The sequence below is a fragment of the Narcine bancroftii genome, chromosome 3, assembly GCF_036971445.1.
Source record: "Narcine bancroftii isolate sNarBan1 chromosome 3, sNarBan1.hap1, whole genome shotgun sequence".
Classification (NCBI taxonomy): Eukaryota; Metazoa; Chordata; class Chondrichthyes; order Torpediniformes; family Narcinidae; genus Narcine; species Narcine bancroftii.
In genome coordinates this window covers 105,532,860-105,550,155 of record NC_091471.1, presented here as the reverse complement: position 1 = coordinate 105,550,155, position 17,296 = coordinate 105,532,860, and the positions used below count along the sequence as shown (strand labels likewise).

The window sequence follows — 17,296 nt, the reverse complement described above, 5'->3', positions numbered from 1 at the left end:
TTAAATGTAGATTTTAAAATTATAGCTAAAATTTTAGCGAATAGATTGGCTAAATTTTTACCTAAGCTGATTCATATGGATAATAAAGAAACATATAAACATATAAAGAATAGATATGCCTCAGATAATATTTTACACGTGATTATTTTGATTAATAGATTTTGACAATCTTCAGACCATCCGATGGTGATATCTTTAGATGCCGAAAAAGCATTTGATAGAGTTGAGTGGAATTTTCTGTTCAAAGTTCTGGAGAAATTCAAGTTTGGTCCTTTTTTTATTAGTTGGATTAAGGCTTTATATAGTAAACTGGTAGCTAGGGTACTGACGAATGGTTTGATTTTGGAACTGTTTAAATTGACCCGATGTACTCGTCAAGGTTGTCCTTTATCACCAGCTTTGTTTGCGTTAGTGATCGAACCTTTGGCACAGTTGATAAGACAAAATACACAGATACAAGGTATAAAAGTTTTAGATGAGGAATATAAAATTAATTTATTTGCTGATGATGTATTGATGTATTTAACAAACCCAGGTCAATCACTTTTACATTTGAAGGAGTGTCTGATGCAATATGGATGTCTTTTTGGATATAAAGTTTATTGGGAAAAAAGCAAAATATTACCGGTGAGTGAAGGAGATTATTCAGCTTATAAGAATATTCTTAATTTGAAATGGACAGATCAAATTCAGTATTTGGGTAGAATTTTGGATGTTAATTATAAATTAAACTATGTTCCGTTAATAAAAAAAATTAAAACAGATTTGATTAAATGGAATGATTTACCTATTAATTTATTGGGTATAATAAATACAATTAAGATTAATATTTTTCCACATATGCAATATTTATTTCAATCTATTCCATATTTACTTGATAATATTTTTTTTTTGAGATTTGAATAAAATGGTTAGGGAATTTTTATGGAGAGGTAAATTTTCAAGAGTACCTTGAATAAATTAACTTGGAAATATGAATTAGGGGGACTACATTTACCACATTTTTGAAATTATTATGAAGCAGCCCAACTTAAATTTATTAGTTCATTGATGGATTTGGAATGGCCTCCTAGTTGGGCCAAAATTGAGATGGCAAATATTTCTGAATTTAAAATACATCAATTTTTGTATAGATGGAATGTAAATTTTTTGCAGCAATATAATGTGCCATTAAAACATTTAATGAAGTTATGGACAAAGAAAAAGAAAATGATAGGTTCTACGGGTGAATTATTGGCTTTGACTCCGTTGTATAATAATCAACTTATTCCTTTTTCAATAAATAATCGAAGTTTATTATATTGGAGATTTAAAGGTGTGGAAAATTTGGGAGATTGTTTTAAAGAAGGTAAATTTTTATCTTTTGACCAGATGAGAGACAATTATGGTATTGATAAGAACTCTGTTTCTTTATTATCAAATTTGATCTTTGGTAAAACATGTGTTTGATAGAGATATGTTTTTACCTGCAATGACTAAATTTGAGACCTTTCTTATGAAGGTACCTGAGAAGGGCTATATTTCATTTATGTATCAAATATTACAGGATGGTATGGGAAAAAAAGGTTTGGGATAAATCCAAAGGTAAATGGGAAGTAGATATCGGTTTTATTTTTTCTGAGGGTGACTGGTTAGATATTTGTTATGATAGTGTAACTAGATTGATAAGTGCATGCTATGCAATGATTAATTATAATTTTTTATATCAATTATATTTAACACCTGAACAATTTTTAAAAGTACGGTTTTCATGAATCAGATTTGTGTTTTAGATGTGGTAAGTCTCTTGGAACTTTTTTTCATGTGGTTTGGTCATGTGTGTGTATAAATATACATTTATATATATATATACACAATCTTTTTGGAAGAAAATTCAATTGTTTCTAGAATACCTGTATACGATTAAAATACCTTTAGATCCAACAGTATTTTTATTGGGTAGTTTGCAACCTTTGAATGCTTTGGAATTAGATAAATTTCAACTTGCTTTTGTATATCTAGCTCGATCTGTAGTGAAAAAAATGTATTGCTAGTATGTGGAAAGATACAAATATGATTGATTCTAATAGATGGCATAATGAGATGAAATGTTGTCTAATAATGGAAAAAATTACATATGTTTCACATGAAAACTATAGTTTTTTTATTAACGTGGTTGCCATATTCAGAATATTTACATTTTGATTTACGTTGATTAGATTTTAATATGTATACTTAATTTTTTCTTAATATTTTTTTTTCTTTTCTTTATGGCTCTCCTTTGGAGGGTTGGCTGAAGGGGGGTCTTTTTTTTCTTTCTTTTCTTTCTTTTATATATATATATAAAATATAACATTCATGTTTATGGTTTATTGTTATATATGTTACTTATTATCTGTACTTTGAACAAATAAATAAAGTTTTTAAAAAAAAAGAACACTGGATTCATTTGGTCTCCAGGACACAGCAAAGATGTGATTGAGCTGCCAAATCTCCACAAGATCATGAAGAGTCCAGCAAAAGATTTATTAGCACTTATATAAGATCTCCACATTAGTGCCAAAAGCAGAAAGCCGGATAAAGTAGATGAGTGGTATAGTGAACCAGTCCAACAAGTCTCTGCAGAATACACATGACAAATCCTAAAAATGAGATTGTGGTTTCCAGTTTATACTAAGCCTCAAAGTTAAATCCCTGAGAATATTGTCCAAAATCTTTGTGTGATAGATATATTGTGAATTTTCTTTTTAAGTTGTCAATTATACAAGAACAGAATAATCTTGATATTTTTCCTGCTACATTTTTTTCCTTCTTTCCCTTTATTGTGGCACCAGTTCAATGCTTTTACCAGGACTATGTGTCTTTTGTGTCATTTCCATTTAATTTCAAATCACAGCAGCTTGTTTCCTACACTTAGTAGAGAACCAATTTAACAGGACTATTCTATTACTATTTCCTTATAAAATGGAAGATCTTGTTTAGAAAAAGAGTCAGTGACTAAACACTCAGAACAATATTAGAAGAAAAAGCGGAATGACCCTCATGTTAATGAAGAATCAAGGAGATTGTGAAGGTCCTGATGTTTTAACTTCGATCCTGACTGTCACTCAGTCAGCAGGGGATTAAAACAATTCTTAAATGTGTATGAGCAATAAGAATAATTGTATTTTTGCTTGTGATGGAACTATATTGCATTATTCTCTAAGTAAGATGGAATCTTTTGACCTCAGCTGGTTTACCACTAATACATGGGAAGAGATACATCTATCAGAGTGATGGAGCAGTTATTTTGTATTCAGCATGGCGATCTGTTCCTATTATTCCCCTCATGCAGAACAACCTCTGAACTAGAATTCATTTGGGTTATTTCACATGAATCCTTCATAATGTGATCAAACAGGACAACAACAAAAAAATGGAAAGGGTCAGATTGAAAACAAGACGATCAGAAGGGTTCTCAGAAATAGTTAGAAAAATCTTCCATTCTTCTGTTACAGAATCACTACCACAGCAGCATGTATGATGGACCTGAGGAGATATCCCTTAGATGAGCAGAACTGCACACTTGAAATAGAGAGCTGTAAGTTCAACTGTGTTCTCTGTTACACTGCAACATAGTAATGATTGGGTAATATTGTATTGTGATGAATGGAGCGATCAGTGCTTATACTAATCAATATTTTTTCCTTGATCTGACCTTGACTTGTCAGAGGATTTCATAATCAATGCTTGACATTTTCTCAGGACTATTCCAACCTTACAAATCCAATCTCATCGCTGAGCTTTTGCAATATTAATTTTTAAATTAAATTTAAATTTTAAATTTAAATTTAAATTTAACATACAGCATGGTAACTGGCCATTTCAACCCATGATTCCATGCCACCCAATTTACACCCAATTAACCTACACCCCTGATATGTTTCAAACAGTGGGAGGAATCCGGAACACCCACCCAGGAATGGGGAGAACGTAGAAACACCTTACAGACAGTGTGGAATTCAAACCCCCTTCCCAATCACTGGCACTGTAAAGGCGTTGCGCTCACCGCTACGCCAAGCATGCTGCCCCAATTTCTCTGCTAACATAATAGAAAACAAATTGGCTGGGATGTGACTGCAACATAGCACAGGGCACCAACTTCTTTTCCCAAGCTGAATATTTGCCTTTGTACACAACATTTCATTAGCACTTAATCAACAAGCACAAATCAATACTCGATTTACTCAGCAGGTCAGGAAGCACTGGTGGAGAGAGACACAGAATTTCAAAGCATTTCTGATCCATGACCAGAAAGAGTTGGGGGGGGGAGGGGGGGAAATGAGCAAGTTTTTTTTAAATTGCAGTGTATGATGACGGAAGAGTGCAAAAAAAGGTCGACAGTAGTCTGGAGGTCAAGGGAGATTGAATGTCACAAGTGGTGGTGCTGACTGTAAGAGGCTGGTGAATTCAAGTAAATAATGTCTCAAAGGAAGGTGTAAGAAGAAAGAAATAAATGAAATCTGTAATTACCAGAAGATCAGAAGATTTATAAAAGCACTGATTGCCATAGACACGAGACACAGTGCTGGATGGTTGAATTCATTTTTGAGTCCATATAATGTGCCAAATTGGAAGGTGACGTTCTGTTTCTCAAGATGACATTGAATTGTGTTTGTGAATGAATAAGGCTGATCAGAGAGCAAACAAGGGGTTACTCATAGAGGCAGAGGGCATGGCTGAAATATTGAATGAGCCCTGCTTGTTTTTTAACCGAGAAAGAAGATGTGACAGGAGTTTCAGAGACAGCTGCGATGTTGGGTAGAGAAAATAATAATAAAAAAGAGAAGATACTCACTAGATAATCTAGCTGCAATAATGTGAAAAGGTCACCTATTCTAATGGGATATAGGCCAGCTTGCTGATAGAAATAAGGGAGAAAATTGCAGAGGCTCTGTCCAGAACTTTTGGAACATCTCTGAATTTCAGAGTTGCGCTTGAGGACAAGGAAACTGCAGATGTGATACCCTTGTTCAAAAATGGATGTGTGGATTAACCTAATTATTCCACGCTTGGTAGTTTAACATCAATCTATGAAAATTTCAAGGAAGAATAAACAGAGACAGAATTGACTATCTGGAGGAGGGGACTTTTAATAGAGATCTATGGTAGAAGATTAGAAGAGCCACAGATCAGGTGACCAGCACCTTTATTTTTCTGGCGAAAAAGTAGCAAATACCAGATGGCATCTGTTTAAGGTGAGTAGAAGAAAGATTAGGGCAGATGTCAGAGGTAAGTTTTTTTTTGCAGGGAGTGTGATGGATTTCTTGGATGCGTTGTCGGGAATATAAGAGCTTGCTGGTACAAAAGGGACAAATAAAAGTCTCTTAGATTGACACATTGATGTAAGAAAAATAGAAGGTCACAGTTATGAGGTGGGGAAAATTAGATTGCTGTGGGCTAGGCTTATATAGGTCAGCACAACATCATGGGCCAAAGGGCCTTCAGTGTGCTATAATGTTCAAAGTTCTAAATCAACATAGATGAGATAAAAGATTTGATAAAGCAACATGAGAATGAAAGTGATAATGCAAAAAAAATCCGTTCATTGGAATTCACGAGGGTTGGCAACTTGTACAATTGCTTTATTTCTCATATTTCTTGAATACAGAGAAGGCATAATTTCCAATCTTGCAGGTAGACTTGGGGGCATAGTTAATGTCCTCTTGTCATGCTGCAATCATTCGGTGATCTGTGAAGAATACAATTCTCAATCCCACACTGACCTCACTATCTTTGACATCGAGAGAACCTGTGTGAAGTTATAAGATACAGGAAGGCATCTTTCTGATCTCGGGTGCAGGAGTGGGTCATTCAGCAATTAGAGCCAAGCTGATTGGACTGAATTCCATTTGCCTGAACTGATTCCATATGCACGATATGATACCTAACAAAACATATATCAATTTCATTCTTGAAAATCGAAGTTCTTCCAGCATCAGACTTAAACTATGCTTGCAGTGAAAATGTATTTTCCAATGTTGTTCTTTAAAAGTTTAATTCTGTCATTAAATAATAACAGACAAATTCTATGCATGGCACCAACAATCCAAATTTCTTAATTCCTCTATAGTTATCCTCTCTGGATCAGTAAAGCTAATTGCATTGTTCGAGGCAATGGAAGCAAATGCCTGGGCTCCGAGGGGCAGCAGAATGGGTCTAAAAAGATGCACAGAGTCATTATTATTTTTCAGAAAAAAATTAAAAGATACAATCACTTTTAAACAAATAAGAAATTAAATAAAATATAGATTAACTTACTTTTCTCTTATTTTCTTCCTTGTGACTCATTCAAATAGAACATAAAACATAGAACAATACAACACAGTACAGTCCCTTCGGCCCTCAATGTTGTGCTGACTCATATACTCCTATCTAAAAAAAAGTACTCAACCCTCTACCCTATAACCCTCTATTTTCCTTTCATCCATGTTTCTGTCTAAGAGTCTCTTAAATGCCACCAATGTTTCAGCCTCCACCACCAACCCTGGCAAGGCATTCCAGGCACCCACAGTTCTCTGTGTAAACTTCCCTCCTTTAGCTTTGTACATATGTCCTCTAGTGTTTGCTAATTTTGCCCTGGGAAACAGGTGTTGGCTGCCCACCTCTATCAAGTCTCCTTTCATCCTTCTACACTCCAAAGTGAAAACTCCCAGCTCGGCTAACCTGGTCTCATAAGGCTTGCTTCCCAATCCAGACAGCATCATCAGGTAAGTCTCCTCTGCACCCTCTCCGTGGCTTCCACATCCTTCCTACATCGAGGAGAACAAAATTGAATGTAATACTCTAATTGTGGTCTTACAAAAAGTTTGTAGAGTTGCAACATGACTTCTCTACTTCTGAACTCAATCCCCCATTATCTAAAGAATTTCAGAGAGGATTCCTCATTGTAAATGTCATTATATTCTCTGTCAACTTCTCTTTGATCTATGGTTGGATTCCTTGGAGGAATGAATGTGGCTGTGTGAAAGTGAGTGGAAATTGCAGCAGAACTTCACCAGTCAGAGTTGAGCAGCACTTTTCCAGGATGAATTCCCTGTGAAGGCTGCTTCTCACAAAGAGGACTCTATAGAAAATTCACACAGTAAGGGTAGGTGAAGAGCAACTAATTTCTTCATTATTCATTAACAGCTACAATATATAAGTACAACTGAGATGAATCAGAATTTATTGTCATGAACAAATCATGGAATTCAGTGTTTTGCGACAGCTTCATAGTGCAAACATCATATTATAATGATCTTACAGCATTACTATAAAAAAAATTGTGCACAAAAAGTAAAGCAGTGTCTTTGGTTCATTGATTATTCAGGAATCTGATGCAGAGGGGAAGAAGCTGTTCTTGTAGGTTGAGTGCTCGTCTTTACGCTCCTGTACCTTATTCCTGATGGTAGCAGAGTGAAGAGGGCATGGCCTGGGTGGTGGGGGTCTTTGAGGATGGAGGCTGCTTTTTTAAGACACCACCTCATGTCGATGTCCTCAGTCGAGTGATGTCACAGTCCAAGCTAACAACCCTCTGGAGTTTATTCTTGTCCTGTGAGTTGGCACCTCAATACCAGGCAGTGATGCAACCAGCCAGAATGCTCTCCACGGTACACCTGTAGAAATTTAGGAGTCTTCGGTGACGTACCGAATCTCCTCAGACTCCTCACAAAGTATACCCGCTGGTGAGCCTTCTTTGTGATTGCATCAATTTGGAGGCTCCAGGACAGATCTTCGAAGATGTAAACACCCAGGAGTTTGAAGTTTTTTGACCATCTCCATTACTGAGCCTTCTGAAGTCCACAATCATCTCTTTGGTTATATTGACATTGAGAGCAAGGTTGTTGTCATTACACCGTTCAACAAGCTGATCTATCTTCCTCCTGTACGCTTCCTCATTGCTGTTTGTGATTCTACCGATAACTGTGGTGTCATCAGCAAATTTGCAGATTGCATTGGAATTGTGCATGGCCACACAATCATGGGTGTACATTGAATAGAGCAGTGGTCTAAGTACGCATCCTTGGGGTGCGCCTGTGTTGATAATCAGTGAAAAGGAGATATTGTATTCAATTCGTTCTGACTGTGGATGACTGTGGTCATCCAATGAAAAAGTCAAGGATCCAGTTACAGAGATGGGTACAGAGGCCTAGAGTTTGAAGTCCAACTCTTGTTAATAACTATAAATATTATCAAAATGAACCCTCAAACCAATTGGTAGTCTTGGACTGACATGTTCTGCAACTGTGCTTTATTCATTGTAACACTGGAAGGAATTATGGCTCTCTCTTTCAATAGTCTGGCACATGTCATCTAAGGAGTCTTAGAGCAAATATTAGGTCTGCCCTGAAGGTGAAAATGCAGTAAAATCACTTGATATGACCCCACTGCAATATAGTTCCAGATGAATCTGTCCAAGGAACATATGATCATCCAAGTTTTCATGAAATGGAAGAGCAGGCTTGAGCGACCAAGTGCCCAACTAATTCATACGTTCATTTGCATGTCTGTTTGTTTGAATGGATGAAAAATGTAACAATTCACTGCTTGATCCACAAATATGAAGGAGATGTCACACTGGTACACTGTCCAATTCCTGACCCAATCACTGGCTCACCCCCAAATGAAGGTGTCAAGTCAGATTACAACCAATATAATGTGAGAAGCACAAAAACTGTTGAATCTTAAGCAAACAATGGGAAGCAATGAAGAAAGAGCTGGAGAATGGTGCTGGAGTAGGATTGGAACTGGGGCTATTCAATATCCCCAACAAAGAAGCAGGCATAGCTAGGGCACATGAGTGTCCCCTTGGCTACACCCTGGATCCAATGTATTAGGAATACACAGCGAGGTGTCAAGGAAGTTAGAGCTAAAGTACAATGTGAGCATTAGTATGAAAAATTGGGTGTGATTGGGTGGAATATGTTTAAATGGCCAGAATCAGCTTCCAAAATATTTATTTTAATTAAAAATTGAGAAAAGTATTGCACTGTGCAACTAATAAAACCACAGATGCTGGAATCCAAAACAAAAACAATAGTGTTTGAAGAACTAAGTATTTGTGTAAAAAGAAATCAGTCAACATTTCAAGTCAAAGACTCTTCATCAGAACTGTAGGGCAGCACAGTTTGCGTAGCGGTTAGTGCAACACCTTTACAGCACCAATGATGGGGACTTGGGTTCGAATCCCACGCTGTCTTTAGGGAGTTTGTACATTCTCCTCATGACTGTATGTGTTTTCCTCAGGAACTTCAGTTTCATCTGACCATTCGAAACGTACCGGGGGTCTAGGTTTACTGGGTATAAATTGCACAGCATGGACTCATGGGCTGAAATGGTCTGTTACTGTGCTGTATGTCTACATTTTAAAACAAAATGAAAACTCAAAAAGAGAGAAAGCAAGTTCGTCTAAGTCGCACGGAAACTGGAGTAGGGCAATGGAACAAAGGAAATGCCTGCAGTAGGGTGAAATATTGAGACCTTTGAGTGAATAGTTAAGCTCTTTTGTCTGTCTGACCTATTGCTAAAGTTGTGAATTGGAAACACATGTGAGACTGGAGGTGATAGAATGTGGAGCAACAAACAATCTGCTGGAGAAACTTAGGTTGAACAGCGAGTGGGAGAAATAGAATTGAGGAATTGCTCATGTCTTGATGAAAGGTTCCAATGTGGTACATTGACAGTTCTATTTTTCTCCCACTGATTCTGCTCGACCTGCTGAGTTACTCTTTCAGATAGGTTTTCATTATGTTGTGATATTAGGGTGATGTACAATAGTCTGGTCAATGTAGGATGGTCTGATCGATGAAGGACAGTCTGGTCAATTCAGGATGGTCTATTTGATGTAGAATAGTTTGGCCAATGCTCTGGTCGAAGTAGGAAGGTCTGGTCAATGTAGGACAGTCTGGCCAATGTAGGATGGTCTGATCAAAGTTTAATAGAGTTCATTATGGAAGTAGACTCTTCTTTGAACATTTTTCGTTTTGGTTGCTTAATCCTTCTTGTACATCCTTGATGTAGGACAGTCTGGTAAATGTCGAATTGTCTGGTCCCATGTTTGATGGTCTGGTCGATGTTGGACAGTCTGGTCGATGTAGGATGGTCTCATCGATGTAGGAAGGCCTGGTCAATGTAGGAAGGTCTATTAGATGTAGAATAGATTGGCTGATGGTCTGTTCAATGTAGGAAGGTCTGGTCAATGTGAGATTGTCTGGTCCCATGTAGGATGGTCTGGTGGATGTAAGACGGTCTGGTCAATGTAGGATCTTGTTGATGTAGGACAGTCTGGTCGATGTAGGATGGTCTGATCAATGTAGGTCAGTCTCATCGATGTAGGGAGGTCTTTTCAACGTAGAATATTTTGGCTAATTGTCTGGTCGATGTAGGATGATCTGATAAATGTAGGACAGTCTGATCAATGTAGGATGGTCTCATTGATGTAGGAAGGCCTGGTCAATGTAGGAAGGTCTATTAGATGTAGAATAGTTTGGCTGATGGTCTGGTGGATGTAGGATGGTCTGATCGATGAAGGATGGTCTGATCGATGAAGGACAGTCTGGTCAATGTAGGACAGTCTCACTGATGTAGGGAGGTCTGATCGATGTAGGACAGTCTGGCTGATATAGGGTCTGATCGATGAAAGATGGTCTGGTCCACATAGGACAGTCTCACTGATGTAGGAAAGTCTGATCAATGTAGGACAGTCTGGCTGATATAGGGTCTGATTGATGTAGTACGTTCTGGTCAATGTAGGAAGGTCTATTCAATGTAGAATAGTTTGGCAGATGGTCTTGTCAATATAGGATGGTCTTGTCAATGTAGGATGGTCTGGTCAATGCTGGATAATCTGGTTGATGTAAGAAGGTCTGGTTAATGTAGGACAGTTTGGCTGATCTAAGAGAGAGTATAATTCCATCAAAATGATCCCCCTTTTTTATTTCTAAATTATACTCATATGACCTTACACTCTGTTCCCCCTGGAAGCGATGGACTCCCAAATTAATTATGCAACTCCCTTCCTCTCATATCTTCGCTTGTATTAAACCAGAAGCATAAATACTCTGGAACACTGAGCCACTAGTCCTGCCCATCCCCCAAACACATTTCCCTTATAGCTATAATATCATAATCCCATTCACACCCTCAGTTCACCAGCCTGGCCTGTGAGACTTCTCACATTAAACTAAGTACAGATTAGACTGTTAGACCATTCACATTCCCTGTTCTGCCTCTGCCCAACCTGCCCACTGGATTTGCTTACTTTAATCTCTATATTTGCTTCATCTTTCTATATTTCTTCTTTCTTAGGGTCTCATCCACCCCTTCCCAAATCCTTCCCCTGCCAGACTAGTTTAAACCCTCCAGATTAACTCTAGCAAACCTTCCTGCATGGATATTGGTCCCTCTATAATTCAGATACAGATTATCTTTCTTTCCAAGAATTGATCTTTCTGGTCCAAATGGTGAAAGACCTCCCAATTAAATCAGCCACATATTCCTTTGCCCTATCCTCCTATTCCCACTTTATTAGCACATTGAAGTGAGATTACAACTAAAGAGCAGGGGTCCTGCTCTTTAATCCTCAGCCTAACTCCCTGTACACATTTTGCAGGACCTCATCTCTCTTGCTGTTTATGCTGTTGGTACCAACATGGAGTACAATTTCTGAGTGCTCACCATCCCCTTTCAGAATGGTCTCTGTTTGCTTAGAGATTTCTTTGACCTTGGCAACTCAATATCCTGAAGTCATAGTCACAGCTATAGAAACACCAATGTGAATCCCTGACTTACCATAACTGCTCACTTAGGGATTGACTTACCCTGGTACACACACCAGAGCCAGTTGAGCTACCGCTGATCTCACAGCTGGTGTTCTGCCCTGTGAATCCATCTCCCCACCACCCACCCCAGACCCCATGCTAATGTATTGAAAATGCTACACCTATTATAGCAGGAAACAACTTCAGGAAATGTACAAGGAGAGTGGGATGGGGGGAAGAGAGAGAGAAAAGTAATAACAGGAGTAGAATAGAGGTGAGGATTATCTAAAAATGAAAACATCAATGTTCGAACCATTGGTGTTTAATCGTGTCTAGGGGAAAATGTTAGAAACGCATGGCATCTCAACCAGTACCCGTGGAGAATGAACCAAAGAAAACTGTTTGGGCCAATAACCTTTCAATGAAACTGCGAAAAATTAGAAATGAAAAGGTTTTGTGCAGAGAAAATGGAAAAGGGAAAAGAGATCATGGCACAATGGAGACCAGGAGAGGGTGAAGTGGTGGTGGAGCCTACTGAAAGCAAATCAAAATACTTAACCCCTGCAGTGTATTTCCAACACTCTTTATTGTTTTATATCAAATGTTGAACATCCGTAATGCTTTACTTTTGAACCTGGACAATGCTTTTACTCATTCAGCCATTGAGAAATTACAAACAGCAAGCTTTTCATTATAGGACATGCTATAAGAAGCCCTTCTGTCTTGTGTCCTCATCCATACTGCCTGTTGCCATGCAGTGGTGTCTTGCAACAGGCAGTACCCACAAGAGAGTAAACACGGCATTCATGGCTTACAGACCTGTTGAGTCACTGCTATCAAAAACGGCATTATTTACAACTACATTAGCTGCCATTACATTTCCCTATCCTTGACAGAATGATCCCAATATATGTCTATATACGCTGAGTGTAGTAAAAATATATTCCCTTATTTTCAATAATAAATGACTTAAATTGCTTAAATGACTTCCAACTGGGATATGATACACAACTCTGGGTCCAAGAAACAGCACCAATGCCATAAAATAGAAATACTACAATTCATTTTCTTACACTCTTCCCCTGAATTGCTTGAACCTTTCAATTTAATTTAAATACTCATTTAAGCACTAAAATATTGGTGTTAAAATTAGAATAAAATGTGTCTTGATGATATATGAATAATGTTGCCGATTCACACAAGGGATTAGCTGAACTTTGGCCTCATCTCTGGCATTCAGTCCTGAAACATTATTTTCTTCTCTATACCTTTCTTCAAACCCTACCTTCTTGATCTGCCTATATGGCTTGGTTTTTTTTAAAATCTTGTAATAACCTATGAAAAATGTTGGTACATTCTTTACGAGATTAGAGGCACTGTTAAAATTTGAACTGTTATTGTTGTAGATATTTAGTTTGCTAGTCATTGGCAGACAGAGAATATTGGACCTCCAGTGGACCAGGATGAAAGGATGTGAGAGCCTGGAAAAGAGAATGGAAACAGGAAAAGATTAAAAGAGGTTGAGTGAAGGAAATGTGAGTGAAAGAAGAAGGGAAGATGAATACGAAGGTAGAGGCATGAAAGTAGGGGCAGAGGTGAACAGAGGCAACAGGTTTACAAGAGTGGAAATGGAGAGAGGAGTTGGGAAACAGGAAAACAATAAAGGGATAAGGGGAGGTTGAGAGGGCTTTGAAGCAGAGGAAACAGGAGAAGGATTGACTGGAGAAGAAATAGATTGGAGGAGGAAACTGAAAGATTTATATTTCAGATTTATTGTCAGAGTACATACATGACATGGCATACAACCCTGAGATTCTCTTTGCCTGCTGGCGAGGCAGAAGTACCACAATTTGGTAGAGCAAAAAATAAGATATACACGGTAAACAAATAAAATAACTGTAATCAGATAACAAATGTAAACAGACTCACTGTGAAATATAGAGAGAGCAAAGAAAATCAATAAAGTGCGCAAATAAAAGTCCTTGAATGAGTCTCTGACTGAGTTTGTCATTGAGGAGTCTGATGGTGGCAGGGTAGCAGGTGTTCCTGAACTTGGTGGTGCTCATCTTGTAAAATGAGAAAAAGAAGAGAAGGAGGAGAGAAATGGAGAGGAGTGAGCAGCAATTGGGGAAGTATGGATGGGAGAAGGAGTGAGAGAGAGGAAAGCAATAGAAGAGAAAGGAGAAAAAGGATGATGTGAATAAGATAGGACCGATCAAAGTCAAAAATACACAAACATTAAGACTACACAAACCAGCAAGATGAGGAGAGTGTGGTTCCATGATGCAAATTTTCACACTGGTTTCATAATGTACAGAACATTAATCTTGAATCCTCCGGCATTCCCATTTCCCTTTTTAGACTTTTATGTCAACTCCTGGGTGATCATCTGTGATGACCGCTACCCTGTATTTTACCACACCTCTTATCCCATCACGTCTCACATCTAGAATGTTTTTCAGGCTGAATCACCATAAGAAAATAAGTTCTTATCTAAATTATCCACTCACCTTATTATTGTTTCTGAAATGAATGGAAATGATTAGTCAGGACGATATTTGAATTTGGTCTCTTTTCTTTGCCATTGCAGGTTGAGTAATGACAAAAGTACATTTATGAGATGTGTGACAATTCCACTTTCTGTTTGAGGAGTTATTAAAATGGATGGTTTGTGTGACCACTTCTGTTTGATGTACAACCTGATTCTCTCCCCCCCAATCTCCTTTCTTCTCCCCTAAAGCTGATCTGTCTAGCCCCCTCCTGCTCATCTCTTTCCCTCTTCACACATCCTTCTTTCTTTGACCCTTGCATTTCCTACCTTTTACTCCTAAATTCCCTGGCTCTCTTACCCAACCTCCACTTACCTTGCTCAGGAGCCAGCAATCATCCTCTCCCAGATTGATACCACCCACCAATCACAACCAATCTCTGCTGCTGACCCCAGAACTATCTCTGAAACTCTCAGGAGACTCTCCAGCCAGTGATCACCTTCTGCCTGATGTCAGTAGATCATGGTCTTCCAGTGGCTTGTGGCTGGTTGGTAAATCCCTGTGAGGAATTTACTGGCCGAAGGAGGCAGATTCATTACACGGGAGCAGAAACCTCTCAACCCAGCTGCCTTAATCATTCAACATGCACAAATGCCCAGAATTTATGGAACTTCCATTTTCAACCCCATCCCCAAACTCCTGACATAGTGGAAAGTGACCATTTGTTGCCCAATCACAAAATTGGTATTGTATGTCTCCCTCCTGATGTTGTATTCTCTGATTTGTATTTCCATGGATTGGGAACCCCTCTTATGTTTAAGCAGTAGTTTTTCTCTATGTGACCTGTCAAATTGTTTGGACCCTCAAGCCTATACCAGCTCTCAGAATACACCTATCAGTGTAACCCTTCCACTTATCTCCCCACTCACATGTCCATCAATTTTGTCTCCATGCCACCTATCTGCAACAAGGAATCATTACAGTAGCTAATTACCTTGCTATTTTGCCTTTTGGATGTGGAATGAAATCACAGCTACGAGCGCAAAACATATTCCACAACTGACAACCACTAGAGGTTTGTAAGATGTATATTTCACTGGTTTATTCAGATTCTGTCGCCTTTGTCAAAGCTACAAAAATACCTTTCTTCAATGTTGTTGGCCCAATTTCAAGAAAATTGTTGACATTACCCAAAGAGAACAGATACAATATGTGGAAAATAATCTATGAATGTAAATATCAAGATGAACGTACTGATGTCCAAGAACACTAGACAACAATTTTTTTTCAAAAGGTTTGCTTCCTGAAAAAAAATTGGGGATTATGATAGACAACTTCAAGCTGAACAAAAATATAATTTCAGGTTTGCTGTATCATGTAGGAAGCTGGGAAACGTTAAATTAACTTTTATTGTATTTAACATGTTTAATCAGATAATGATGCTGACATATTCCATTAGTTCAAATCACTTAATAGTGTTTTTCCGCAGATTTTAGTTTGTACTCAGTATCTGATGCCTCACGTGTCGGTGACCAACAATAGTTGGCTGGCATTGATGAATTCCAATTGCCCTGATAATGCTTTTCCATGGTGCAATGTCCTGGTAAAACTTGTCACTATGTTCGTCACGGACTGCTCCAAGATGAGCAGGGAAGAAATCCAAGAGTGAATACAGAAAATGAATTTTCAATGACACATTGCATTTCATGGTTTTGTAGGCTTGAAATAAACTTAAAATATGACAGGAAATCACAAAATCGATTATATCTAAAGAAAAGTACATGATAGGAAAATATTGAGGTGCTATTCGCGATCAGCAGCCCAAAATACATTAAATACACCCGAAAGTGTTCAGGAAGCAAAATCTACATTGTCTAATATCATTTGTGCCTTTTGTTGTAGTTTTAGGGTGACACAGTCAGCCACCTGGGTTCCAATCTGGCACTGTCTGTAAGGAGTTTGTACATTCTCCCCATTTCTGCATTGGTTTTCTCTGGGTCCGCCAGTTTCTTCCCACCTTTCAAAATGTATGGGGGTTGTAGGCTAATTGAGGTACTTGGGTGAGACAGGTTCATGGGCAGAAAGATCTGTTACCATGCTGAATGTCTAAAATAATTTTTTAATTAAAAGTGTAATAAAATGATAAAACATAATTATTTGAATGTTTCTTTCATGGCAGTAATCGATTTGGAATGCTCCTTACTGTGAGACAGGCAGAAAAAGAATGGTGAATGTTGTTTGGTAGGGGTTTTAAAACATTATTTACATTGCTTTTTACATTACACTATTCACTTGTTGATTAATATAGATTATTCAGTACGATGTTGCTTCTCTGCTCCCAAAAGGACCAAAGGTAATATTAAAGAAAGTAGCATCATGTCCCTTGCAATTATACTGTTCAGTTGTACTGTTTGTGTATTTAATCTCTTCAAGATAAAAATATCTCATTCCTTTTTTAACAAAATAATTTTTCAAATCCACAAGGATCTTTGACTTTTTTGCTTTATTTTGGTCCATCTATGAGTAAGGAGTGGTGAATGTGGCAAGGAACTTTTTGTTTTGTTGTGATAATTATGATATTGATTTGATCAACGACACAGAAAAAAATAGTAAATCTATATGATACAGTGCAATTTATCAGCAAAATGATGGTGAAAAATGTACGGTAATCCAACGTGGATTGATTTTTGCATTCTTTAAGATTGTGAATAATATGGTTTATTCATACATTTGACTGTACTGATTTAGGACTTAGAGAGTCGTACAGTGTCAAAATAAGCCTTTCAGCCCATCGTGTCTGTGCTAACCTTTTTTTTCAGATCTACTCTAATTCCATTTGCCTCATTAGGATTATATCGTTCTATCTTTGACAATTTAGGTGTGTGTCTAAATGTCTATTTCATGTAGTAATTTCATCTGATTCCACCAACTTTGCTGGCAGTGCATTCCTAATAAAAACTCTGTAAAATATATTCCCCTCAGATTGCATTTCAAGCTTTTTTTTCCAAACCTAAACATATGCTTTCTTGAATTTGATCCCCCAGCATC

The 17,296-nt window shown here is 37.8% G+C and overlaps 1 protein-coding gene across 5 annotated transcripts in view; it reads left to right on the top strand.

Moving 5' to 3' along the window:
• Window positions 1-17,296, top strand: part of LOC138757450 (gamma-aminobutyric acid receptor subunit beta-1-like) — a 136,907-nt gene that overhangs the window by 31,786 nt on the left and 87,825 nt on the right. For all 5 annotated transcript variants that reach the window (XM_069924740.1, XM_069924739.1, XM_069924738.1 and 2 more), the window contains exon 3: window positions 3,477-3,559. In XM_069924740.1, coding sequence (XP_069780841.1) covers window positions 3,477-3,559 — 83 coding nt within the window. The remainder of the gene's footprint in view (window positions 1-3,476; window positions 3,560-17,296) is intronic.